The 27,985-nt window shown below is 30.9% G+C and overlaps 2 protein-coding genes across 2 annotated transcripts; both read left to right on the forward strand.

The window, feature by feature from the left end:
• Nucleotides 1-1,193: 1,193 nt before the first annotated feature.
• LOC149083958 (zinc finger Y-chromosomal protein 1-like) lies at nt 1,194-9,141 on the forward strand. The gene is made up of 4 exons (XM_089235234.1): nt 1,194-1,614; nt 6,724-6,956; nt 7,084-7,172; nt 7,522-9,141. The coding sequence occupies exons 1-4, from the start codon at nt 1,429-1,431 to the stop codon at nt 7,740-7,742; spliced, it is 729 nt and encodes a 242-aa protein (XP_089091360.1). The 5' UTR covers nt 1,194-1,428; the 3' UTR covers nt 7,743-9,141.
• A 1,987-nt stretch (nt 9,142-11,128) lies between these two features.
• LOC149083959 (zinc finger Y-chromosomal protein-like) lies at nt 11,129-20,345 on the forward strand. Its single transcript, XM_089235235.1, has 4 exons — nt 11,129-11,153; nt 11,421-11,737; nt 13,897-14,229; nt 19,846-20,345. Exons 1-4 carry the CDS (start codon nt 11,129-11,131, stop codon nt 20,161-20,163), a joined length of 993 nt encoding a protein of 330 aa, XP_089091361.1. The 3' UTR covers nt 20,164-20,345.
• Nucleotides 20,346-27,985: the final 7,640 nt, after the last annotated feature.

Genomic DNA, 27,985 nt, shown 5'->3' on the forward strand with positions numbered 1-27,985 from the left:
ACAATCATCATTGGTGTCACTTGAGCCTGATTAAATCATTTCCACCTCTGAATCTTTTTCCAGACATATCTTCATTTTGCTTTCAGAAAGTTTCTAAACCATTTAATGTAAAATGAAAGATTCAGCTAATAGAAAATGTTTTTGAAAAAAAATGAAGCCCATGTTTTCAAAACATGCATTCTTTTAGTGCAAGACTTTTAGCATCAAACATTGAACAGTCTGGGCATTCTAGGAGATTATGTATCTGCATATATCAGACAGAAATTATTTGTCAAATGAATAGGGACACTTATGAACTTGACTGGGTTACGCCAACACCAGCTTTAGTAGACTTGAGACTTATCTACATAGTGTAAAATAAAACGATCTTATGCCATCATCTTGTAAATTCTCATCCAATTTTGAAGCTGTAAATGCAATTTTGAATCTGCCTTTGGACAGTTTTTGTCTGTTTTATAGCACTCCTTGGTGTTTCAAAAAACTTACCTTTAAATTTTTGACAGTACCCGGAACAAATTAAATGATTTTGCATAGAAACGTATGGAAAATCATGTCTCAGCTTATTGAGATTTCAACTAACAAATGCGATCCTGAAATGAATTGTCTTCATTAGCCAAGGTATCACTGTATTCAGTTCATCGTTTGCATGGCTTGTACAGTATCCTAGTCAAAAAGCCTATTTCAGTTCTTATGGAAAATGTAAAGATTTAGTTTTCATTAACATTTTCATTTCATTAACAAGTTTTCATTAGTTTTCAGTATTTTAAGGTTGTCTGTGCTTTGAATGTAAAAAAAATTTCTTATTTATGTAAATTAGGAGTAAGAAATCATAGTTTTCTCAATATTTGTGTATGAAGTTTGTAATTTCACATAATGAACTAGTGGTTTGAATAAATAATCATTCTGAGAAGCATTGGTTTGATTTATTCTGTATTTCTCAAAAATTTATGTGTGTTGAGTTTCATGAAAATAAAAAAAAATTGTAATATAGTAGAATAATTATAAAACAGGTATATTATTCACTCTTTTTTTGTACTGTTTCTGCACAAAAAATCATGTTATGAAATTGTAATCCTTTTGGAATTAATTTTAGAGAGTTTGTGTGATTATTATGTGTCCTATCGGCATAAAAATCAAATTTTTCATTCTTGTATAAAAATTACGCAAAATATACTGCTCATTTATAGGGACATTTTTTATGCTTCAATAATTTCGTTTTCCTTTTTCATGAGTTTTTGTCTTCTTTAATGTGTGTATATGAATATTCAGTTTGGAATATCTCTTTCATTAAAGATCTAGATAATTGGTGTGTTTTTATTTTTAATAGGTTTTGATCTATCAGAATTAGGAGACATAACAAGCATAAAAAGATATGCCTGTTCATTCTGCCCATACACATCTCTGTATGCATGGAACTTGAAAACCCATATGCGTATTCACACAGGCGAGAAACCATATAAATGCCATTCCTGTCCTAAGAGTTTTGTTCAGTTAGCTCATTTGAAGATGCACCAGAGAATCCATACTGGAGAGAAGCCATTCAAATGTCATTTTTGTTACAGGACATTTTCTCAATTAGTCAGTGCAAGAAAACATGAAATGACACACATAAATTGAGCCTATACGTTTGAGAGAGAGAAAATTGACGTATTTTGTTCATTACAAATATGTTTTATAGTTTAAATTTAGTTTGTTTTTTCATAAGATATTCAAGAACTTTGTATACCGTTGTCACTTTTGGGTGGGGAAATTCAGAATGGTTAATAGAAATAGTTACCTGTGCATTTTTTACAATTGGGAAAATACAAAGGAAAAACAAATTGATATTGCAAATATTTGAAGAAATTCATTATGGTGATAATTAACTTCAAAAATATGTCTATTGTTTGTTTTTTTGACCATTACTAAATAACTTTTTTGGCAATATTCAATGGTGGTTGTTGATTATTTGCATTTAACATTTTTTTAATACTCTTGCCATTCCCTAGTTTGTGTGTTTTTGCTTTTATTGAAAGACTGTTTTTTTACTGTTATCCTTGTAAGGATAACGCGTAAACTCACTAAAAATAACTGTGTAAAAATCAATATGCAATACAGTACATAATATGTTGTATATAAATACACTGTATTTTATTTTTCCTCATCAAAATACTAAATTTCAAGGTTTTTCCTTGGAGTTTGAGCAAATTTTGCAAATATTTATGTTTTAATCACCTTAATTGTTTCTATTTTATTGTTAACATTGACAGTAATGTTAAAATTCTAACAGTTTATACAAAATTTTGTAACATTAAAAAAGCAGTCTTCGGTTCTAAATAATTTGTGGATATGCAAATGATGATTTGATTGTTTTCATCATGAACTTACGTGTAACTTTTTGAGTTTAGTTATGCTTATTTATGTAATTTCAGTCTGAACTCAAAAAGTTTAAAATAAGTCAAATGCAATCTTAAATTACAGTCACTATCAAAATATGCTTCTATCTACTGTCTTTTCATTCATTAGGATTCCATGAATTTTGGTCTGAAGGTTTGAAGCAATTTTGTTGTGCTTTTTGTCCATACAAAACTTATAAAATGTGGAACCTTAAAGCTCATACAAGAACTCATACTGGCGAAAAGCCTTTTATATGTCGTTTTTGCCATAAAAAATTCACACAAGAGGTCCACGCCAGAAAACATGAACTAACTCACAAGCTGACGATTTAATCGCTCATCAACTGTATATATATATATTTTTCAGTATTTTGAAAATGTATTTCAGAGTGCTTAACCTTACATGTAATGCTATCATGCAATAAATTTCTAAATCACATGGCTCTTAGCTTGTGATGATTCTCATACAACTGTACTGGATTCTGACTTATTGTTTTTTAGGTATTTTGGTCACCAGTAAGTTTTGTGTTTCTTGTAATCATGACCAACATCAGAATATGTGCTTATTTTACTTGTGCTGAATTTAGGGAAAACCAGCTTGAATTTACATAATAAGATTAAATGACTAGAAAATTCTTGTGGGAGCATGTTGCTTAAAAAAAAAGACTCCTAGTTTAGAACCGGTAACACAATGTTTTCCAGACAGGACTTTAAGCCCTCTGCATAGAGAACCAGAATGGTACAAACAGTTGCATAGTGTCCAATTTCTGATACCAGCTCGTAATAATGAACTGGACTGATTTGTGATGTAGTCTGTAGAAAAATATTTTCTGCTGAAAGTATAAAAAAATTTCGATGGGAAAAGAAAATTGAGAAAAAGTAAGTGAATATAGAAATATTTTATTGTACTAGACATTATATTTTTTTGTTATTAATCTTTTAAGTAATTTTTAAGCGACATACTTTGAGTATGTATATATATATGTGTGTGTATACTTTGCGTGTATTATTTCTAATTTAAAAATTTTTTAATTTTTGTAATGTTGCTGACTGACTTTTTATGTTCATGAATCAATTTTTAAAAATAAGTGGATGAAAATAATATTGTCACACAAACTCATAAATGCTTTTCAAGAATGAATGAGTACTTTATTTTTGTAACCAATAATGTGTGTGCATAATTACTTCACATAATCACATCCATAGAACAAAAAAAACTAAGTATAAATATGTTCAATTATCTTGGTATTTAAGTTAAAATAATAATCCTGAAGGTGAATATGTGTGGTGCTTCAAAAATTATGGTATTGATAATTTTCTCATGCTTTGTATTTATATTCAATTTTATGAAATTGTATTGATGATAAAATGTTGTTGAATACAGTGTCTTAGAAAGAAAATTATATACGTGCTGCAGTAGTTTTTTGAAGTCTGCAAAGTTTTCACGTTAGCCTTCATTTTAATGGCCAATGTTTTCAGTTGGAAACATGGGTTTTATTAATTAGAAAGAAATATTTTTCTTGCATGAAGCACTTGATTTTTTTTCCTGAATGCATGAGATTCGAAACTTAATTTGCAAGAAAAAAATTCATTCATTTCAGCATTTATGCCACAAATTTATTTTTTTTGAATCACCTATTTTTAAGGAAGAATAAAATTTAATTTTTTTTTGTTTTGATTTTAATGTTTCTATGGACATGAGCAAGTTCAGAAAACATACAAGAAAATTTTTTTTCATGAATTTTATGGTTGATATCTCTAATCTAAAGGATCAAAAGGGGAAATAACAAAAAAATTTAGAAAATCAATTCAAATCTTAATTTGGCCAGTAAAAGATTAATTGTGAAAGAGATGTGGTTTTTGTTATTAACTGTCATACTAATTTTTGTTTTGAAGTCCTGTTTGGTAAACCATGTAGAGTGTCATTCAATTTTGTTTTTACTATGAGGGAAATTCAGTTATTCCTATATGCCTTGGTTATAGCAACACTTATTCACCGTAATGTGTGAACTGTTTCATTTTTGCTGCAAAATTTTATGACACACATAGCGGGACGTACAATTTTTATTATTTGAAAAACTGTTCCTCCTGACTCCTCAAATAATTTAATTTCCTCGAATAATTTTCATCAATTTCCTCAATATTTATATTGAGATTAGTTAATTAATTTCAATATTTTGACTCGGAAAAAGAAGTAACAAAAGAATTATTTTCAATGCGTTTAATGGTAGTAAATTTCATAGGCACCTTAGTACTTGACTAAGGTGCCTATAAAGAAGAGTTGACTCATCATGCTCCGTCTTTAAACAAAAGCTGGTTTGCTGCTCCAAGTGATGAGCAAGACAGGAAACAGCAATTGGCTATAGGGATAACGTTGATGTCACACTTTTGCTCGAAGATGGTGGATTAGTCAGTCTGATATTTCAAGGAGCTCTATACTGAACTAGAGTTCTTATAACTTATTATGGACTTATTAATAGAACAAATGAAATTCAAAACAGCTCTCCTAAGACAGATATTAACCAAATTAATCTAAAAACACCTGACCTGTTTCAATAAATGATTTCAAAATATGTTTTATAAATATCAAAGTTGAAGCCTGAATTAATTACGTTTCATCTGAGCAGCTGTTATTTTAGCAAAAACTTGTGAATTCAGATAAAACAAATTTTCAATCCTGGTCAAAAGGGGAATGCAAATCAATTTGAAGAATAATCTCCGGGCTGTAGTTTTGTAAATGTTATCATAACAAAAAAAGTTCAGGCTGCAGTTTCAACTAATATTTGTGGTTTGACAATTTGATGCATTAAAAATCAATTTATGTTCACATTTTAGATAGATGGATGCAAGTTTTGGTCCCTGCTGAAAAATGCAAGTTGGTCCTTGAAGTTCATCTTTGATTTTTCAGAACATTTTTTTTCTCCCTTTAGAATCATTCATTTGAAGAAATATTTGATTTTATGAATCAAAAGCAGTAATAAAATTATTTTTTGTATCATTGAAGATCATTATTGATTTTTTATGTCAAATATATCGATTTTTTTTTTCAGGCTTCAAAGTTTATTATTGTTGCTTTTAAATTTTACAGGTTCAAATTTTTTATATTCATGGAGGGGGATATAATTAATGTCCTGAGATATATTTGTACAGTCTAAGTCGATCAATTCTTCAATTTCAGAAAGTGTTTGGGATGAAGTTAGTCTTGGGATGAAGCCAAAAAAGTTCCAGTGCCACCTTTGTTCCTATGCCACAATTTGGAAGACAAATCTAAGGAATCACATACGAACTCACACTGGAGAGAAACCTTACCAGTGCAAATATTGTGATCGGGTATTTGCTCAAAAAGGAAGTGCAAAAAGACACGAGTTATCACATTTTACACTTAAAGAATTTTAACTTTTTTTTAATAACAGTCTTACATTTTGAGTCTGATGCTTTATATCGCAAATGTTATTCTATGACAGGAATTTAATTGAAATGTGCATATTGATAGATACCAGTGAAGTTTCAGTGTAAAGTTCTAAAAATTCTTAGAAATTTAAAGGAGAAATATTGATTGATTTTACCATATGATATGGTCTTACCAAATACTTTGCCTTTTACTTGTGTGTGTTCATATATACATTGTACTTGTGCATCACTTGATAGAAATGGTCAAAGGTCTTTCAATGATTGTATTTTTAATAAATAAATAGTATTGAATTTTATAATTTTTTCTTCATGGTTCTCATTTGGTTTAGCTTTAGTGATTCTTTTTATGTTTCTGTCTGACACCTTACTCAGCCTTCACCTTTGCTTGAAATTAAATCTGTGTAAAAATAAATTATAGTGATTCTTGGTCGCAGAATATTTTAAAAATAATTAAGCTACATGAAATGATTTTATTCCTACCCTGAGTATTTGTACTGTTGTGGTTGTGCAAACTCAGTTGTACAGTTTTTGCTGTGTTATTATTAGAACTGCAGTAGTGCCTTGCTATTTGACATTAATCTATTGAAAAAATGTTGAGATACCAGGCAATGTATTCTATATGAATGTTAGTCCAATTTCTGGATGATGTACTTCATATAGGTCTATCTTTCGATTTCACCCTTATGCATGCACAACTTGAGGATTGTGAGCAATTGCAGGTCATTGAATTGTGAGGCAATCACTTAGTATGTTATTCTTTCATCCTTTCCTATTGTATAATATTTTCATGTCGAGGTATGATATTATTTTGAATGTTCATATAAAATACGCAAATCTTTTGTTGCTCGACATAAAATACTTGTGTTCTACATTTTGATCTAAAGTTTAACCAGTCATTTAATTTTTGAAACAGCATTATTGAATTGTATTTTTGTCTTATTTTGTATTAGGTTATCTGTCTTTTGAATCAAGAGAGCTTGACAGAAAGTTTCAGTGTTCACGATGCGATTATTCAAGCAATATAAAGACTAATATTAAAAACCATATAAGAATACATACTGGTGAAAAACCTTACAAATGTTGTTATTGTGATCAGAGTTTCACTCAAAAAGGGTCTGTCAAAAGACATGAAATGCGACATCTTACTTTGTTTGAAAGTTTGGATGAATAGTTAATTTGGTAGCCTGAAAATTGTTGGATTGAGCCATGTTAAAAAGTCTGTTACTTAAAAATTATTGCATTGTTAAAATAATTGTTGTGTATTATATATGTTGTGTTTGTTCTTTTGACAATAAAGTTTCATTTATTTTTTTATATTAGGCTATTTGATGGAACTTTTAAAGGAACAGCAGAGAAAGTTCAAATGTCCACACTGCAACTACTCAAGTGATGTCAAAACTAACTTGAGAAACCACATGCGAACACATACTGGTGAAAAACCGTATCAATGTACTTATTGTGATCGTGTTTTCAAGCAGAGAGGACATGTGAAAAGTCATGAGATATCACATTTCCTTTGAAAAGGACTTTAATCTTAAGTTTCTCTAATTTACCATTTTTCAAAAATTTCAATTCAATCTCTTCAGAAAATATGTATGTACTTAATTTCAAAAGTTAATTATATGCTGCTTGTTTGTCCATCAAAATATTTTCCTATTTGTGATAGATCACATGAATTCTTAAGAGAAAGAGAAATAATGATTGATTTACAGTTGAATAAGCCATTTTTTGTGTTAATTAGGTCATCTTGTTGAATATGAAGCAGAGGAGAAAAAATACCATTGTCAGTTATGTGCCTATGCTACAAAGTGGATGACTAACCTGAAGAATCATATGCGAACACATACTGGAGAGAAGCCATTTCAATGCCGTTATTGTGATCGCGTGTTCAAACAGAAAGGACATGCCAGAGGCCATGAAATATGTCATTTCAGTTCAAAGAAAGATATTTTTTGACATGTATAGTTACGGAAGTATAAAAGTTATACATAAAGAAGAGTGGTATTGTTTTGCATTCCTATGTTTACCATGTCTTATATGGTTCAAAAATAACCTTTTCCCAGTGCAGAAAATTTCCTATATCTTGTTGTTTTCCAATGTTCCGATGGACTATCAGTAAAAAAATTGTATATGCTTCGCTATTTTAAAAAATAATAATATTGACTATCATCTTGTCAATTTTAATTTCGTATTAATATTTTTCCCCATTCTTATTTCTTTTCTTTTTTTTAGTATTAATGTGCGAAATTGTTAAGTAGACATGAGAAAATGTGGAACAATATTTCAGTTAAATCTCTGTATGTGGATACTCTGTGAGGGAATAAGCATGTCAAATAGATAATTTTTATTGTTGCATTGTTTCCACATGCATTACATATGATAAAAATTGAATTGGATAAAACCCCAATTAGCAGATTGCTCATTCTCTACCCAAATGTACAAACACAATGTAAATAACACGTCCTTAGGTGGGTACTAAAGTTTCATATCCTAATTTTCTTTCCCATCTGTTAGCGAATTATCCGCATAAAATGTGTTTGTAGTAGAAATTTACATGTAAAAACTATATTTGCGTAGTTTTGCAACGGCTAACAATTGGGAAAATTCTATGAAACAATTTTACTGCATTTTGCAAGACTATTTGTACATATTTTTTCTGGTCCTTATATTGGTCTTTGATATTGGTTTTTTGAGAGGTATTAACTGTAGTAAATTCTGTGTGATAGTCAAGTTGCGTATAAGTTTCTTTTTATGCCACTACCAACATTCCCTCTAATTTTTATTTTACATGCATAGCCCCTTTTCTTCTGTGCGCTGAAGCATTTTCACGATGTATTGTCAGCCGCCCACACGGCGCACACAGATTAGCGGGAACAGTGGTCACTACTGCTTCTTCATGGCAGGATATGTTGCATATACCAAATTCTATTTTGATAAACTGCTTATCCGGTTGTTCTAGTTCAGTGGTTCTTAACCGGGGTCCTTGGAGAGAACAGGTTTGTGGGCTTGGATGACAAAGCAACGTATTGTTTTTACATTTTCATGTGCGGAATATTATTCTGTGAAGTTCATTTTATTGATGATGGGTCCCTGGGGCCTTCATCCAATTGGAAATGGGTTCCATACCTTTTGTCCTATTGGTGTAAAGGGTCTGTGGGGCACCAAAGGTTAACAACTCCTGTTCTAGTTCCTTATATGTACATATATTTTTTATAGTAACTTTTTTAGATAATAGAGTTTGTAATATATTATTGAATCATAAATACACCAAATGAGATGACTGGGTTTTTTTATATTGTGTTTTATTTAGTTAATGATAATTTATTCTACTTTTTTAAAGGCTAATTTTCATACATTTTTATTTGATACAGTTTCTAAAGCATTTAAATAATTATTCATGATCTTTATATGGTAAATTTTCATTTAAAACTTTTATATGTTATTTGAAATTATTATTTGCTGGTTCATTTGTGAAAAAATCTGGAACATATAACAGTGATTATTAATAAAGGTACCATGTACGCAGCAAATAAATTGTTGTCAATTTTGTTTTAAAAAAGAGTACAGTAAGGCCGGTATTACAATATAAAAGTTTGATAAAAGTCCTATTATAAAACTTGAAAAATGCAGCCAATAAGGTCAACAGTTGCATTTTCTAGAATGTAACCAATAACCTTATTGGTTAGATTTTTATAAAATGGATTTTATCAAACTTTTATAGTGTAATACCGGCCTAAAACCTCATTATAACAGACTAATAGGGGCTAAAAGTTGTCCATTTTAATCAGAATCCAGTTTGTAAAATATAATTCTTATAGGGGGTGTAATGCAATAAGACAGTGGTTCTCAACTTTTATTGACTTGCTAAAAGCCCCATAACCATCTTTTTTTTTAATAAAATTTACTGATTTATTTTATTTTTCTCAAGTGGCCGGGGAGTCCCTGGGAGGTGCATATGTGGAGCATCTATTGATAACCACTGCAATAAGGTGTATATTAATGAAATTTAAGTAGTTACCTATAGAAAGTGCTTATTATATAACAAATAAACAACCTCCAACATTGGATGGATTGAAGATGTGTACATATATACGCTGCATTAATTTAAATTTTTCTGGCTGGTGTGAGCAGTATGAATCGTGCATCACATCCATGCAAAACAAAACCATGACCAATGTTTAATCATTTGCTTGGAGATATATAAAACTTGTCAGTTAAAAATAAGCGCCCTTTATTATATTATTTAAAATTTTTTAACTTCCATAATTAGTGATGTCTGTCTTAATGAGGGTCTACCGTATAGTAATTTATATGTTTCCTGTGTACATTGTATTTACTTTAAAAGCTTCTGGGATCGAACAAAGTTTCTTGCATTTACTGTATGTAACAATATCAGAAAGTACAGTAATTTTCCATGTATTATCCTTGTGTATGAATTTCATTCATCAGTAATGAGATCTTGAGAAATGACAGGAGGTGAATGCTTACCAGGATCTGTCGTTGAAATAAAATAATTGCTAAAACTTCTGTTCCCAAAGTGGAATTTCAACTTGGCCCTTTCCGACAAAATATTAGCGGGCTAATCACTGAACCGAATCGGCCAAATTTGCATGTTGATTAGTAGTGATTTATTTTGGTTTCTGTATCAAATGTGATTATCATTTTACTTCAATATCTTGGAAATAATGAGCTGTACTAAAAGAATGAGATACAATTTGTTTCACAGTGAATGAAAAGAAATTAAAATATGCATCTGTCAGAACAGTTTTATTCTTCTCAATAAGTCTCATCTTTGATTTTTTAAAAAATGTCTACTATAATTGTTTTGAGTATACCAACAATGCTTGACAAATACTACAGTCGAACACTTTTCTGATCCCCCAAATAAGTTTACATAGGAACAATGCCAGGTAACCTGGGATTCTTTATAACAAAATTTCGTTCCAATGAAGTGATTCCTCCCTCCAGTCTCGTGGCGTTTGTTATAACAACATTCGACTGTATATATAATGCATTTCATACCAAAAAATAAGATTCTACTACTACTATACTAGGCCATACATGCACTCTTAACTATTCATCTATGAAATTATAATGAATTGGTACATGTTAGAATATGTGTTCTACATATATGGGTGACCCTAATGGAAAAATAGTTGGTTATAGTAATAGATGATGTATGAAAATGAAACTTTTTTTATGTACTGTATTTAGTAAATGAATTAAATTATAGTGAGAATATTTTATTTTAGTTCAATTTATTTTTGTACTTCCTAGAGATAAATATATATCAAACTTATATATTTGCAAGAGTTTTAAATTTTGAGTATCCATTACCTGACATGAAGAAGAAGAAGAATGAGAGAGGTATGTTAGCAAATCACTAGCTTAGATTTCTGAACGTGTGCTTGTGAATCCTGCTAATGTGGTTGTAACCATTGATACTTCCAGATGCAAAAGTGGTTTTAAAATAGGATTTGTAAAAGATAAATTTCCAATTCAAAGAAATTTCAGTTTATTTACAACTTCATGAACTGTTGAGTTTTTAAAATCTATTATGCATACATAGAAATGATTTTTAATTGATATACATGTTTTTAAACAATTTAACTAATTTATTGTGGTTTTGAGTAGTTTTTCCCTCCCTTCACTTGAAGAAATTGCCAATTTACATTTTTGGACCATATGTGCTTTATGTATTTCACTTTTTTGCACATTTTGTACTTACACCAATTTTTTCCTCCCCAACAGGAACATATGGCTTTCAACAATCACAATGTCGAAGATATAAGTGTCAGTATTGCAACTATTCTTCTAGTTATTCTGGGAATTTGCACAAGCATGAACGAATCCATACTGGGGAGAAGCCTTTTCAATGTTTCCACTGTAAACAAGCCTTCAAGCAGAAATCTCATTTGAAAGCCCACATGATAACACATATGCATAATGCTTGAGTTAAGAAGAAAAAACAAGTTAGATTGTGAATCTGCTTGGCATGAAAATATATTCACCCTCTTTTTATTGTTAGACTAATACTTCATTCTGAATATATTACTTTCAATGTGTATACCAATTTGTTTTCTGGATTTTTTCCCCTATTTATTGTGAATAAAATTTTGTATTCACACTTTGCTTCTTACTTCATAAATTGTTGCAGTGTTGAATTTTATGTACCAATTTTTTTTCTCTCCATTTGTGGCAATTTACTTCAATTATTTTACATTTATTAAAATCATTCTGGTTTCCGATTTCTTACAGGAATGTTTGATTTCATGCAGCCATGTTCTATGAAAAGACATAAATGCCGCTACTGCACATATTCTTCTGATCGTTCTTATAATGTGCTAAAGCATGAAAGAGTGCATACTGGAGAAAAGCCGTACCAATGTCACTATTGTGAACAAGCCTTCAAGCAAAGGGTTCATTTGAAAGCCCATGAAATGAGACATATTAAATGAAAATCATTCTACTTGGTAGAAATCTAAATATATATATATATAAAACTAATTTTATTGCTTTCATAAAAAGCATGATGTAGAACCATTCAGACTATGAACTTAACTTTTTCAGTGTTTCCATGATTCATGACATAGTCATATTTGTATTCATGGATTCATGGAATCCCATGTTTTCTGTACTGTGTATTTCAGATGTGCATAACACTTCGATATTATTATGTTTGCTACAGAATAGTCAAATCAGCAATAGAATTATTGTTCAAGGATTCAATTTTCGCAGTTGTTGTCTTGATATGGTTTAATTTAAAAAATGTTCACAGAGCTCTTGCTATCTTCTGATTTTATGAATATTGTTGTATAAATTTTTATTATGTACAAATATAAGTAACTGTTTATATTATAATTATAAAGAACAAAAGTTTGAAATTTTAATTCAGAAATCTGCCTTGAAAAATTTAAAATTTATGATGACATATCATCTTTTTAATTTTTTTAAGCTGTTTAATTAATTTCCTTTTTAGACGTTTGAAAATATTCAGTAACATCTTCAAAAACTATTTCAAAATGATTAATACCAGTATTTTCAATTGGAGAATTTTTTCTTTGGATTTGTTTTGAGTAGTGAATTTTGTGTTTGCACAATGGTTTATGCCAACAATTTTTTAATGTTTCATTTAGTATTAGAGAAGCTGCTATAACTATTTTTCATCAAAAGAAAATAGCTTCCAATGAATGGATGATTGATTTATATGTTACATTGTGAAAATAATTTCCATCTTCTACTGACTTGTTATTTGCTTAAATTTAAAAAATGAAAGACCCTATGCAATTTTATGTTCTTTTATGTTACAGATCTTCACTTTTTTCAATATTTTATTCTTCACTTATACCTTTGATATCAATAAATTTCATTTGTGCTTTGGTAGTTATGATGTGAATTTTGTCAAATGATTAAGTATAATTGAAATAAGCAACATTTGTTCAAAAGCATGTTCCAATGAAATTTTATGTCTTTATGTTGTATCATCTTATATTATATTGTTAGATTAAATATTATATTTGCATTTATTTATTTTTTCTGTTGTTCATGCTAAATCATATCCTTCTTTTAGGCTTTCAACTAGCTTCTCAGAAGAGACATAAGTGCATGTACTGCTGCTATTCTTCTGATAATATCTCCCATCTGCGGTATCATATACGAGTTCATACTGGAGAAAAACCTTTCAAATGCTCATGTTGTAAACAGGCTTTCAAGCAAAAAGCACATTTGAAATCACACGAGATGATACATATGCATAAAAAATTATTGTAATACTCCAAATCTTTAAAAGGTTTTCAATTGTGAATCTTTGTGGTAATTATTTTAATATTTTTTTAAATCTTTTTTTTTATGTGCTCGGTTGTTCTAGAAATTTGAACATGCTTATTTGTACAATGTCAGCATTTGTGGATTATTTCTGTTGAAATGTATGTCAAATATATCTTATTCTTTACTCATACTTCATCACTAACACCAAGTTAAATTTTGTTTGTCAAACAAAATTGAATTGCATTTCAGATGCTAAGTACATGAAGATATGACAGTGATTATGTAGATGTCTAAAAATGACAAGATTATTGCTTCTTCTCTGGAATAATCCTTATTTCCAATAAATTCAGATCATAGGCTGAAGGTTGTTTACCCTTGCTTTGAAAGTTTATTATTTTCAATGATATTTGTCATGATATTCCATTATACTTCCTATTCCATTCTTATAGGTGGATTTTACATTCAACATGTGACAACACTTCAACAGAAAAAATATCTGTGCCAGTATTGTACATACTCAGCAGACTATCCTAGTATAATGCGGAATCATGTGAGAACTCATACAGGAGAAAAGCCTTTTGAGTGTTTAAAATGTGGACGGTGTTTCAAGCAAAAGAATCACCTTAAAGTTCACAAGTGCTCAAGGTGGTATCATAAAGTTCCTGGGCTAGGCATATAAACTAAGTGAAAATTTGGATTTTTTAATTTTTCTGCCTCAAATTTGGAAAAAAAAATATTTTTTGTACATGCATATTAAACTTTTCTTTTTCAAAATTCATTCACTATCACCTGTGTGTTTGTATCTAAATTTCATCCGTAATTTGAAGTGTCACTCTTTCAGTACGATATCCACTTTAGAGGTAAACTGATTTGTTGATATATATATATATATATATATATATATGAAACAAACATTTATGTCTATATGTTGTTGTAGGATTTCCACTACTGCTTCTATTTAATATATTATGTTCAACTGAAGAAATTGTTATTGAACATGCATCACTACGACACGAAATATGTACAGTCGAGCTCGCGTATAATGAACATAGATATTACTCTCTCTCTAATGTTCACATATAGCAAAGTTTTTCTATTTCTTGTGAGTTTTGTATTGCTTATCTATGTTTATAAAAACTGGTACGGATGTAACAAAACTCCCAGGCGACAAATATTTTTTGTTTTTTCTGACTTTGTTATAAGCAGCTCCAACTGTGTATGGAGAAAGAAGTAACTGTTGAGAATAACACACTAAATTATTAAGACTGAGTGAAATGGCAAATGATATCAGTTTTTCATAATTATTTTTTTGATTGTGGATTATTGTTCTTGATAAACGGCAGTTGGGGAAATTTTTTATATGGTGTAACTACAGTGAAATTGATATCTATAATTTTTCAAAACCTACCAGCTTTGAACCAGAGGGATATGCTGTAAGGAATACTTATTCATCAAGAACTTTATCGTATTATACAGAACCTTGAAAATGGTGATCAGAAATTATTTAAAAGTTTTATTTTGTGTGTGTGAGTGAGAGAGAGAGGAGTATTTTTGTGATTTTATTGAAAGGGAAAAACAAATAACTATTGTAATGTTTCGCCCTTATAAAAATTTTGCTTTGGCTGTCCTGAAAGGAATTATCTGGGGCTGTAGATGGTTATATCGGTGATTGTTTTGAAAGTTTTAAAACAAATTGTGCTACAGGAATTTGTATGTGTACTTCTTGTCTCTTTAAAGTCACATATTCTGAACATTGCTTTTTATGTTATGATTAGCAAGAAAAGTTCGATTTTTTTTTTATGTATGAGAGGTGCTTGTGTGAAAGTTTCTTTGTTGAAAATTAATCTAATTTAAAAAAAAATTACTTTATTGTTATTAAAAATGAGAATTTTCTATATAATTTTGTGTGATGTGATTGATTCGTTAATTTATCATAATCATTAACTTACAATGCTCATGACATTTGAATAACTCAAATCCAATAATGCTGTATGTGTATCTATAAAATAAGATTGCTGTTAAGTTCTTGATAATCCAAGGTTAATGCATAGCTGCCACGTCTCCCAAATTTTAGCTTCATCTCTCGACCTCCTGAAAAGTTCTTAAATCTCCCAAATTTTTACGAAAATCACGAAAATCCCTAATTGTCTCTAAAAATTCCCTACTTCATTTAAAAAGAATCCCAGCTTCTGAAAACAATCCCTGAGGAATTTCTTGTGGGGCAAAAAAGTCTTTTGCCTCTGTTTTTTTTTTCCCTTGCGAAATGATGTCACACATCGTAAATGGGAGAATAGTGGGAAATTCCATTTTTATAAGGAAGTTTCACAAACCCTCTGATGGTAACAAGAAAAGTTGTTTGTCTTATCGTGCAGGGAAATAGCTTAGCAGATAATAGTCCTGGATGATAATTGAAGATTAAAGTGATGCACATGTGGTCAGAACTTCCTCTTTTGTTGAAGTTACGTATGTGCGATAACAGTACATGAATACTTGATAAGCAAAAAAATATTTAATCAATTCTAAAGATACTTATTCCCCAATGAATTTCCTTTCATAAACGTTCCAGAAAAAGTCTGACTTTTTCTTCTTGTGCAAGTTGTGTTAAGGACATGAACATCTGTCATGGTGGAAAGACTGACATCATCACCCATGTGAAATAAAAAAAAATCAAGCCAATGTCACAAAAAGTCAGTGTTCTTTAAAAATTGATGCTTTTTTCCTTCATCTTCTGATGATTTTGGGGTCATTCGTGCAGAATGTTTGTTCAATCACCATTGAAGTTTTGGCCTCCAACTTCACTTGCTATTTGCGTAGGGATTTTATTCCCTACACATTAACCTTTATGTGTGGAAAATCCCTATTGTATTTATTAGGGAGTGGTTTTAGTATAAAATAAGGGTCCGCTCGAAAATCTCCCTAATTTTCATTTTCAAAAGTTGGCAGCTATGTTAATGGAACCAAGAGGAAAAGTTTTGCTTGTGTGAAAGTCCTTGTTGTACAAATACAGTGAAACCTGTATGAAACAGAACGTCAACAGACAAATAATATTCTTTTATAGGCAGATTTACGTTTTATAAAAGCACTAATCATTGAACAGACTATATTTTGATTCCGTTTAAAAGACAGGTTTCTGTCTCATACAATGTCTGTCTTAGACAGGTTTCACTTTACTTGAATTACTTAAGGACTTGGAGACTTACATTGAGACCATGGGGCCATTTTTTTCAAATATATTAATCACTCTTCAGACTTTTCTGCATAATCTGATTTTGTTCTTAATTTTTGATTAATCGACATTACAGAGTGTCTTTCTAGGTGAAATTACTTGCATTCAAGCAAAAAGTATTTACATTTTGTTCCAGTGAATTGTAGTGTGTCTTTTAAAGGAGAAAATTTCAGCATTTCCAATTATTGACACTCGAACAGTTCAGACTTCACTATTTAGGGTGGAAACACATGTCAGTTTCACCTCAAATAACTCCTAAACTGCTGGATATACAAACATTTTCAACTGGAAAAAAGTATTCAAACAATGTGACTACCTTTGATGCATCATTTATTGTATCGAGGACTGCATATGTACAGAGATGGAGAAATTAATTAACTGGATAATTTTTTTTACGGCCCCATCTTCTAACTCAATTATAAACTCTGTCTCTATTGAGCTCAACAACAAAATTTCATCTCTAAGTGCAATATTTGCTGTGATATTTGAATTTAGAAATCACTAAACGTGTGGTAAAGAACAGCATATGAAGTATAGAATAGTTCTTTCCTTCATTTTTGAATTCAAATCTTTCAGCCAATATTCCACTTAGAAACATGGAATATTTCTGTTGAGCTTGAGAATAATAGGGCAACAACTTTCAAATTTGACCTTTCAGGACGGGGAACCATATAGAAAATTAAATTTTGTATCTTGGTACATTTAGTGAAATAAATGACATATCAAGGACACGTTTTTTGATTACTTTTTCTACTTGACATTGTTTCTTTTCCCACAGTTTTGAAGGACACGTTTTCACACCATTCATATATTGTTTCTTTTTATTACTGAAAAGTGTTTTGAAGTACCCATTTTTTCCATTGGTTTAAATATGTTTTGCATTAAATTACTAAAATTAAGACAGTGAAATTTAAAATGTATGTCACAGTCATGATACTTATCTGATAATGCGCGATAGTATTCTTTACATATTTAATATATTTGCAAAGCGTTTGTTTAGATAATTGGAATATGATATATAGTACAAAATATCCAAGAAATATTCATCTGATGTGGTGCAGTAATTATGCATAATTTTATGATGATTAGGCATTTAACCATTTGCATTCGCAAGCAAAATAATCTGGAAAGAAAATTTTTATTGTCCTTTTTCACCAAGAGTGGAATAGTTTTCCTCTAACAGCTTGCAAGTGTTTATGGAAATAGAGAAAAGTATTTGGAGATCATTAATTTCACTGCATTCAGCTAATTCAAATAAGCTCAAATACACTACTACTTAGGGGCTATTCAAGTGTTACATCAGCAAATTTTTAGCCATTTTTGATCCCCCCCCATCAGTAAAATTTTGTAGCTCTACCCCCTATATCCTAACACATATTGATGGGATCAGAGATGTATGCGGGGGAAGGGGGGTGGCATAAGAGGGCTCGTTGCCCCCCCCCATACGATCTAAAATGTATTTCTTTAATGCAAAAATATTTTTATAATGTAAAATTTCGAAAGAAAATACCTTTATATGTGTTATTATAGTAAATTTCTATTAATTTCAATGCTATTTGAAGGCTAAGAACACAATATACATTTTTTAAGAAATTTATTGCATCCCACCCTCTAAGTGGTATATAGCAACTCTTTGGCCTGCGGGACAAATGTTACCCTGGGGGTTATCTGATGTGGCCTACTCCCCAAACCTAATTTTGTAAAAATGAACTAAGCAGCACATTTTTACTGATTGCTTAAGGCCGGGATTACACTATAAACGTTTGATAAAATATTGTTTATAAAATTTGAAAAATTCCACAAATAAGATCACTGGTTGTATTTGCTCGAATGTAACCGATGCGCTTATTGGTTGCATTTTTTGAGTTTGATAAAAGAACTTTTATCAAAATTTTACAGTGTAATGTCAGCCTAAGTTACCTGTGGCACACTTTCAGAGCATTTAAGCAGCCAGTGGCACATTTTCAGATCACTTAACTGACCCGCGATACAGTTACAGAACACTTACGCAATTCATGTTACATTTAGAGATCCCTTGAGTGACATGTAGCACAGTTTATAGCACTTAAGCGGCTACAGTGCAGTTCTACATCACTCAAGTTACCCACGGCACAATCCCAGATTACTCAAGTGATCCTTGGCATAATTACGAATCACTTGAATGATGTGCGGCACAGTTCCATAGCTCTTAAGTGGCCTGGACACATTTCTAGATCACTTGGATCCATAGAACATTGAGATCACTAAAGCAGCTCTGTAGGGGACTTATCAATAGGGAGAATGTTAGTTCACATGCCCACAAACTAGAGAAAGGTTTTTCTTTTCGGGGCACCGAGTAAGATGCCATTAATAATATTTCATATTTTTATAAAGGGTGGTTCATGACATAAGCATCATCCAAACTCCCCCCCCCCCCACCCCATCAGTAAATCGTAAAACCCCTTCCCCCAATCAATGCTGACGTAATACTTGAATGACTCCTTAACCATTCCATGCACCTCGTAAAGATTCCTTTGGGGAACTTCTAAGGGATTAGTGCATGCATGCGAGAAATTATAAGTATACGTATGGCCATTTTATAATGTCAGATTACGCTTTTTTCATTGTCTAGTGGTGCTGCCAAAGTGAGAGTGCTAGATACTTGAAAGGTATGCCCTCTGTATTATTGGTACTCTTCCATTGAAACAAATGCTATAATTTCATAAATGATATATAAAAAAACTCATGTAAGCTTCAGCATTTGCTCTTTTCCACAACTAGTCTAAATCTGACATTATCTAAGAGCCATTAAATTTTCAACAACCCAATATATCAAATCTGTTGGGAATTTCATGGGGGAATATTGAATTTTTTTGCAAATATTGTTGAGAAATCAGGATGATTTATTGCGGTTAAAAGTTATGTAATTATGTTTTACAGAACTAATAGGAGCTGACATGTTACTAATTACTGTATACCCATACTATAGTAACATAAAACCATCCAAGACGTACAGAACAGGATTTTTAGGGGGAGGGGGTGTTCTGCTGTATGTTTTGTTTCTTTTTTTTTTTTTTACATTTCTAGAGCTTACAGTGTTATTCTCTTACTTTGATTTTTTTTATATCATATGATTATAATGGAGTTTGTGAAAATAGGGAGATCTCATTAAAATTATCTTTTCTGTTCCAAAATTTAGGTCTTCTACCTGTTCAAGCTTTACAGAGTGCTAAGGCAAAGAGATACCAATGCCAATACTGTGCATATTCAGCTGAATATCCAAGTTATATAAAAATTCATGAAAGAAAACATACTGGGGAAAAACCATACAAATGTAGTCATTGTGAACGTAGATTTAAGCAGTCAAGTCATCTGAAAACTCATGAAATGACCCATTTATTTTAGCATGTTATTTATGCTATCTGTCCAAAATAATCCCGAAATCTCACATTGAAAAATATATCAATAGGCATGTAACTGTAATGATAACATTTTTATGTATTATTTATGTTATGCCTCATCTCAAGTTTGTTAGCTTATCAGATGTATTCTTTCAATGCAAAAAGATGGTTTTATTTATTATTCAATGTGTTTGTTATTTGAGTTATTATTTGAGTGTAAAGCTTTTGTCATATAATGAGTATAGTTCTCCTCGCATGAGACCAGATTTGGCCACAATACATAAAGAGATTGCAAACCTAAAATTGCTCATTGCTTAGTTTTCACAGTTGGCTTCTGTTAGAAAAAAATAAGTTCATACGACATGACACGGTTGGCATGATGGGGCCAAATCTCACCTCATGCTTGAAAGACTATATATTTGTGTTTTTGTGTGGGATACCGCTCTCAATATGCGAAATGTACCAGATCAGTGATATTTAATGATTATTCAGTGATTTTATAAAAGTTAATTTTATGAATAATGATTTATTCAATGTCCTTAATTTTATTTTTGAATTTTTCTCTACTTCAAAGAAAATTCGAAGAAAAAAAATAATTTAATAATTTTTTTTTTCTTTCAAATTGTTGAATAAAACTTGCCAGAATTTTCTTAATAATTGTTTTTGTTCTGCATTTAGGTGAATCTCCTATGCAGAGTAATCAGCCTAAAAGACTTCAGTACAGGACTTGTATTGTTCGTAGTTCCAGTTTCTCAAAGAGATTTAGTATAATACAAATTGGAGCAAAACCCATTATGTGTCCTTACTGTAAACGGATCTTCAAACAAAGAAGTCATCTTAAAGGACATATCTGGGTAACACATAAAATAACTTGGACAAGTTCAGTTACATTTTTTGACGACTGTAAAGATGCTCTAACACATGCACGTAAAAGGAAATGATGTTTTTTTTTGTATGTGGAGTGTAATGACTTTTACCAGTTTCCATTATTTTATAAAGTTTCATTTGCAGACAAAAAAAATTTTTTTTTTTTTAATTAGTTGTTTTGTTGCGCAGGAATTTTTTTTACTTGATTGTGTGTATTCATTCTTACTTTTGTATTTCTTTCTAAGCATAAAAATCTCGTGTATACTTTTACTTTGGTATTGAGAAATTTGTTTTGTTCAACTGACTAGATAGAATTTTCAGTTATAATTAGGGTAGAATTTTATACTTGACTTGTAGTTTGCTTTTTATGGACTATTATTGTTTATTTACTTTAAAAAGTAATTTTTTTGAAAGATAAATGTTATAAAATATTACATAAAATTTTATTTGATAAGATTATATTTAATTCAAAAATATTCATTATACATGGTGAAAATCGTATAGAACAATATCCTCTATAATTATAACTGCCTATGCAACAGTATTACTCTGCGGTCTTGATGTACTTTTCATAATATTAATGTATTCCATTTATAATAATGCATTTCTTTAGTCCCTTGAGTTTGATTGTATAGAGATGTATTTATTATTATCATAAAAATGCAGTTTCGTATTTGTTGCAATCAAATATATCAGTTCACCTTAATATTTTCAAACAACAAAGACAATTTCTCTGGCACAAGGTTTAAGCTAGATAAAAAATTTCTTTAGCAAAAAAAGCTAAAATGGGAAAATGAGCTTTAGCAAAATGCTAATGACTGATTGACTGATGGATGGATGTCTACTCGTTTCATACATCCTGTAAGCATTTTTGCGTGAAAGTGGCTACTACTTTTGCATTCTAAGATTTTTCTTCACATTTTGCAAAAAATGTGACTATAGCATCAACCCTGTTTTGGCACAAATAATGTGTTTTGAATAACATGGAATAATTTATATATATATATACGATCAAAAAGTTTTTTTTTGCGAAATATTGTTCTGCTCTTAGCTAATTTTTTTTTTTTTAAGTATTTTTACCTCTGAAGGGTGCGCTGAATAATATGAAATTAGAATTTTTTACCATCAGTCGGCAATATATGCTACATTCTCATGCCTTAAAATTATAATCCAAACTAAAAGAAATATATAATTACTGAATTAATAAAATTGCTACTAAACCCCCCCCCCTCCCCCCGCCCCCACACATGAACACAGTTGATATTTATCATTTTGTAAATTCAATTCTTGAAATGCTAAAATTAGGGAGATGGACGTATTAAATTCAGTTTTCTTAAGTTTGCAATATGTATACTGCATCATGATCTGCCATCAAATTTAAGATTTTCAGACATGAAGCTTTTGGTTGTTTGTCCCACCACTTATGCTAAAAAATGATCTCAATTAAAACTGTTCATTAGAATATTGGCAAATTTCTGTTTTACTTCTGTATAATTAAATGTTTAAAATGTAGAAATGTAGACAAGATGCATAGAGAGGTATTTTAAATATAGTAAAACCTTCCAACAATGGCAACTAATGGACCGTGAAAATGTGACCGCTGTTTTATTTCTGAAAAAACAACTAAAATTTGCAATCTATATAACCTAAAAGGATAATCCGTTTTGGAATTAAGATAATTATATAATTTGATTATATTAGAATATATAATTATATTGTTACTGTAATGTTATAATAATTGATTAATCAACAGGGTCACTAGTCACTACTACGAGGGGATCAGTTGGATCTGGCGCCCCAGGCCATAAGGGGCGCACTCTTCAAAGTATCCTTGAAAATTACAAGGGGGCACCAAAATGTGTTTCTTTTCCTTGGCTGACCAAGTATCTAGTTGTTGCCCTGTTAATCAGTCTACAGCACTATTTTTGGTATCCTAATATTTAGGCTTGCAGTGCTGAGGTAAAACACAACAGGAATGACTTGGCAGGAAAAATTGATATGGATCAAGACGATGTATCATTAACTCCAAATAGGTTTTTATTCTCGCCCATGATAGACCCATACATGCTCAACCCATGAGGTGCATCCAAATGTAGCCCTCAGAGTCATCTGATGTGGCGCGCGACCTCAAACCTAATTTTTTATGAATGAACTGAGGGCCCCATTCTCAGATCACTTTAGTGACCTGCAGCATATTCTGACTTTGATTAAGTGGTCCGCAACACACCCATAACACCGGTCAGTAAGAAGACTTGCCATTCTAAATTTTAAGTTCTTTCTTTGCGAATAAATGGGGGAAGTGGTTCCACTCATTATTTTTTGTTTTAAAAAAAATCAAAGTCGTTGTTAATGGGTTAAGATCACAAGTGGCCCACGGTACAATTGCAGATCACTTAAGTGGTCCATAGTGCATTTACAGACCACTTAATTGGCCCTTTTCCCCCCCTCTCCACTGCCTCCAATATACCCATCTAGCATTTGTACCCAGGAAAAGAAAGCAAACATGTGTGATTTCCCCCCCCCCCACCATCGTGGAGTTCGAGGGGGGGGGGGCTCCCTTTAAAATTATTATTTTTTCATTGTGATATGTGTAGTTTTTCTGGCTCATCCAAAGTAGCTGTTTTTCGGAAGTTACCTATAATGTCTATGGGACATGTTTGGCTCCAACAAAATGTGGCCGTTAGAGGAGGTTTTACTGTATTAAAAAAGTTTGAAAGCCCTGAATGCTTTAATATTGAACTGATCTATGATTAATTGAATTCTAATGTATATGATATGTACTTTTTTTTCAAAGTTTATTCAACCATGATGAAATGCTACTTGATACCATTTTATTTGTGAATGGCAAATGTATCTAAATGAAATATGTTTCTATTCTTCATGCATAAAATTCCACTCTTTACTATGTTGACATATGTTTCTGTATATCTTCCGATATTACAATTAGAGAAAAAATATTTTGTGTGTATAAATGTATATTTCAAACGGCTGAATTATACCGTGTGTTTGTTCTATTCATGTTTTGAATAAAAGAATGACGATCACTATGATGTGTGCAAATTATCATTGAGACCTAGTTATACATATCTTGCATAGAACATGCCAGTGGAATAAATTATATTTATTCATCATTTAAAATATTTTTGAATAATGAAAGGGGAGAAATTAATTTAATTCATATATGTGTTTATTTTCAATCAGCTTCAATGATGCATCTGCTTATTGCATGAAATACTGAGAAGCTAAAATTTTGAAATTGATTTTTTTCAAAATTTTTAGGATTTGACTTGATAACATCTCCTTAAAAAAAACGTGCATAACACTTTGTTAACTTATTGCAACTAGAATTTCTCACCTCCCCCTCCAATTCTGTCGACATCATGATATTTTGGTAAAAAGATCAGTATGAACTTCGTCAGCATGGCATCAACTATGTGAGTTAATAGGAAGTAAATTGAAAATGCTCTAAAATATCAGTTTGCATGAATATATCTGTCTCATCATATATTAAAAGAGTTTTTTTTTGTGCAGGTTACATGTTTCAAGTTGGTTATAGACATGAAAGAAAGAAACACTTTTGCCCATTTTGTCCATATATGACTTTCTATACTTCTCATTTAAGAAATCATGTGAGGACTCATACTGGGGAGAAACCATTCAAATGTGACATTTGCAGCACTGCATTTTCTGAAGAAGGCTCTGTGCGTAGACACAAACTCACACATATGGAAATGTTTTTCTGACTTTCTATTTAAAACTCTTAAAATTACCTTTCATTCACATTGTAATGAGTGATCGTTATTCAGTTAATTAGTTTTGATTTAAGTTGCTATAGCTTTTGGTTTTTTATTGATATTTTGTGCTATGCAATTAAAATTTACTGTCTTATCTTTGTGTATCAGCTATTTATGTTTAATAATACCACATGTGACACACCAACTTAACGGGAAAGACAATAAAATTTTTCAGAGTATATCATTTGCATTGAAAATTGAATTTTATGAAATGTATGCAGCTTCAGTGATGTATTTACTGAATGAACTGAACACTGAGAAGCTGAAATTCTTGTAACTTCTTTTGTCTTGCAAATTCCATTAAGTATTGATTCAGTGAGATTTGATGTGTTAATTTCAAATATATTTCAGAAAAATTTTACACCATAATTTACCCTCAAAAATGTGTTTAAATCTCTCTTATATCTTTAAAATTGTGTCAAAAAATATATATATTTTGTATATAAAATTAAAAGTTCATAAATGGGAAAGATGTGTTAAAGAAATGACATTGTTTGTTACGAACAGACTTGTTTGTAAAATCGAGCAGCGACTGCAGTGTCATAAACCATTCCCAGACCTGCCAACTCTGGATTTAGGTGGGAGACTCCGGATTTTTCATTTTTCCTCCTGCTCTCCTTGGCAGAGAAAATGAGATTGTACACGAGTTTTCACGTTGTTGTGACATCAATGACTGCCATCATTGTTAGGGAAAACACCCATAGAGGACAGCTGTGATCATTTCCATCGAGCAGCCGTAAAAAAGTCTTGGTGACCACATATAAGCAACTGACAAAGTCGTGACTTTGTTTACGTAGCGTTTATCGGCAATCATTTATCAGGGGCATGACTTTGGCTGCCGAAATTTCTGTATAATCGTTATTGTATTCCATTAACAGCCGTTCGATAAACACAAGTTTTTTCGCCAGCAACTTTGTATTTTGAAGTTTTTTAAATTGTTTCCTCTGATTAAATATGTCTTCAGAAATAAAATATAAAGCTTTAAGCTATATAAAGCTAAATATCAAGCTTTTAAGAGTTCAACTGTTCAAGATTATCAATCACTGATAGCATCCACGAAAGGAAACACTTATGTTTTATGAACAGTATGTAGACATGATTTCTCTATTCTGCATGGAAAGACTGACTTGGAATTATATTCTGCTCAGGGGCAATGTAGAACCTGCCTTGGGGAGGGGGGGGGGAGGAATAATGGAACTTTGTCTTAATTGGTTAAAAAAAATTTTTTTGATCGAGTCTATGAGGGGCGGGGGGGGGGTATCTCACTCGGGAGAATCTCCGGATTTCTGGATTCCAAAAGTTGGCACATTTGCATTCCTCCTTTTGCAATTTCTGTGAGCTTCAAGTATCAGTTTTTTCCTTGAAAAAAAAAACTAATTCAAGCTTTTTTGTTAAATATTTATGCAGGTGCATACTCCTGATTTTAAATTCTCATTTGAATGATCAGATGATATGCCTGAGAGGGATTTTTAAAACAAGCATTGCTTTCATTAAAAACACAGTGTTGGATGCATTTTGAAGTCAACTGTGTAGAACCATAATATTCTTTTGTGATAAGAATATGGGGATAATAAGTTGGGGTGAATATTCTCTTGGGAATACCAATATCCATCTGAAGCTTGCTTCGTATAGATCTTGAATGGTTTTAAATTACAAGACCTTTTTGAAATAATTTTTCCTTGTTCATTTTAAACAGTATAGGTGGGCATTTAACAAGCTTTATGCATAGTAACAAGCAGTAGTATCTCATCTATTTATTTTTAGTTTGTTATGTGCAGCCTTGTTTTACTTAGTTATAGCTGGATTTTTATTTTCTTAAATTTAGATTCATTGCCTAGTCAACAAAGTTTTAGGTCAAAGCGATATCAGTGTCAATATTGTGATTATGCTGCTGAACGTCCGAGTTACATAATAAGGCATGAACGAAGACATACCGGGATCAAACCATTCAAATGTAGCATTTGCAGTGCAAAATTCACTCAAAAAAGCAGTTTGAGCAGGCACACCATTGTACATTTATCGAAGCAAATTTGAAATTAAGGTTTTGTTTCAAAGAAGTATACTGGGGTATTTATTCTACTCAAAATTGTGTTTTGCAAATCAATACATGTATAGTTCCTGAGAAATATTTATTGATTAGTATTGTGGTGAAATATTTCTTAAATGACTTTAAATGCAGTAAAAGTCTGTTATATTGAGTATGGCTTATAATCAAGTTTGGGTTTTTGACATGACAAGCGTCAAAAACTGGTTCAAACTGTCGAAAACCGTCAAAAACCTAAAGGAATGCTTTTTTGATAATGTTTTGAACATAATAGGTATATAACATGATGGTGAACCTACCTTTTTGCATATTACAATGTTTTATTTTTAAACATTAATTTATTACAATAATTAAAAAAAAAAATTATAATTTGCAATTTTGAATTTTTCAACATAAAGAGCCTAGAACATATAAAATACAATTTTATGGTTTATTTATCTAAGCTACTCATTACCTATGTTCAATTTGCTAAGCAAAATAGAGCTGCTTATTCAAAATATGTATGATAGGGCATCAAGGTTAGGTTTCTGACTTTAGAAACTAAATCAGTATTGAAACAGTCAAAAACTAATTGTCAACGTTGTCAAATAGTTTTTTCACCTGATAGATATGTTAAATAACAAAACACTGATGTAGATTAAAGGGTTTTATATTCAGAATTATAATTATTAAGAAAAAATATCAATTTTGATATTTTAAATTTTCTGATCTGCCCAAAATTTTATTCCATATACAAATACAATGTCACAACAGGCAAAATGCCCAATGAGGTGGCTGAGAAAAAGATGCCCATAACAAATATGGATGTCATATATTTCAAAAATTCTCACGCAGCATCTGTTAATAAATTAATTAAACTCATTTATTCTCACCTAAAAGTTTCTTCGCTAAGTTTGTATAAATTCACAGAGTTTTGAAAAGTATTTTCAACCAAGGCAGAGCTAACAGGACCCAAAGCAAAACAAATTTTGCACGTTTAAATGCAGCCTTAATTGGGAAAACCATTGCATTATAAATGATAGTAAATATACCATATTATAGTACAGAAGAAAGAATAAGTTTGACTAATGATAATTTATGGGAGTTTCTCAAGCATCATATACAAGTTAGCATTGCCAAAT

Source organism: Pholcus phalangioides, unplaced genomic scaffold (assembly GCF_987345545.1).
Source record: "Pholcus phalangioides strain wild (caught in Gottingen) unplaced genomic scaffold, Ppha-v1.0 ptg000008l_1, whole genome shotgun sequence".
NCBI lineage: Eukaryota > Metazoa > Arthropoda > Arachnida > Araneae > Pholcidae > Pholcus > Pholcus phalangioides.

Excerpts from the sequence above, each read along its gene's own strand:
- LOC149083958 (XM_089235234.1), top strand. The coding sequence starts at position 1,429 with ATGCGTATTCACACAGGCGAGAAACCATATAAATGCCATTCCTGTCCT. Across the intron at positions 1,615-6,723 it reads ATGAAATGACACACATAAAT|TATTTTGTATTAGGTTATCT; the intron begins TGAGCCTATACG and ends GTATTTTTGTCT. Across the intron at positions 7,173-7,521 it reads TCCACACTGCAACTACTCAA|AATTAGGTCATCTTGTTGAA; the intron begins GTGATGTCAAAA and ends ATTTTTTGTGTT.
- LOC149083959 (XM_089235235.1), top strand. The coding sequence starts at position 11,129 with ATGAAGAAGAAGAAGAATGAGAGAG. Across the intron at positions 11,154-11,420 it reads GAAGAAGAAGAATGAGAGAG|TTTTTCCCTCCCTTCACTTG; the intron begins GTATGTTAGCAA and ends GGTTTTGAGTAG. Across the intron at positions 11,738-13,896 it reads TAACACATATGCATAATGCT|AATTCAGATCATAGGCTGAA; the intron begins TGAGTTAAGAAG and ends TTATTTCCAATA.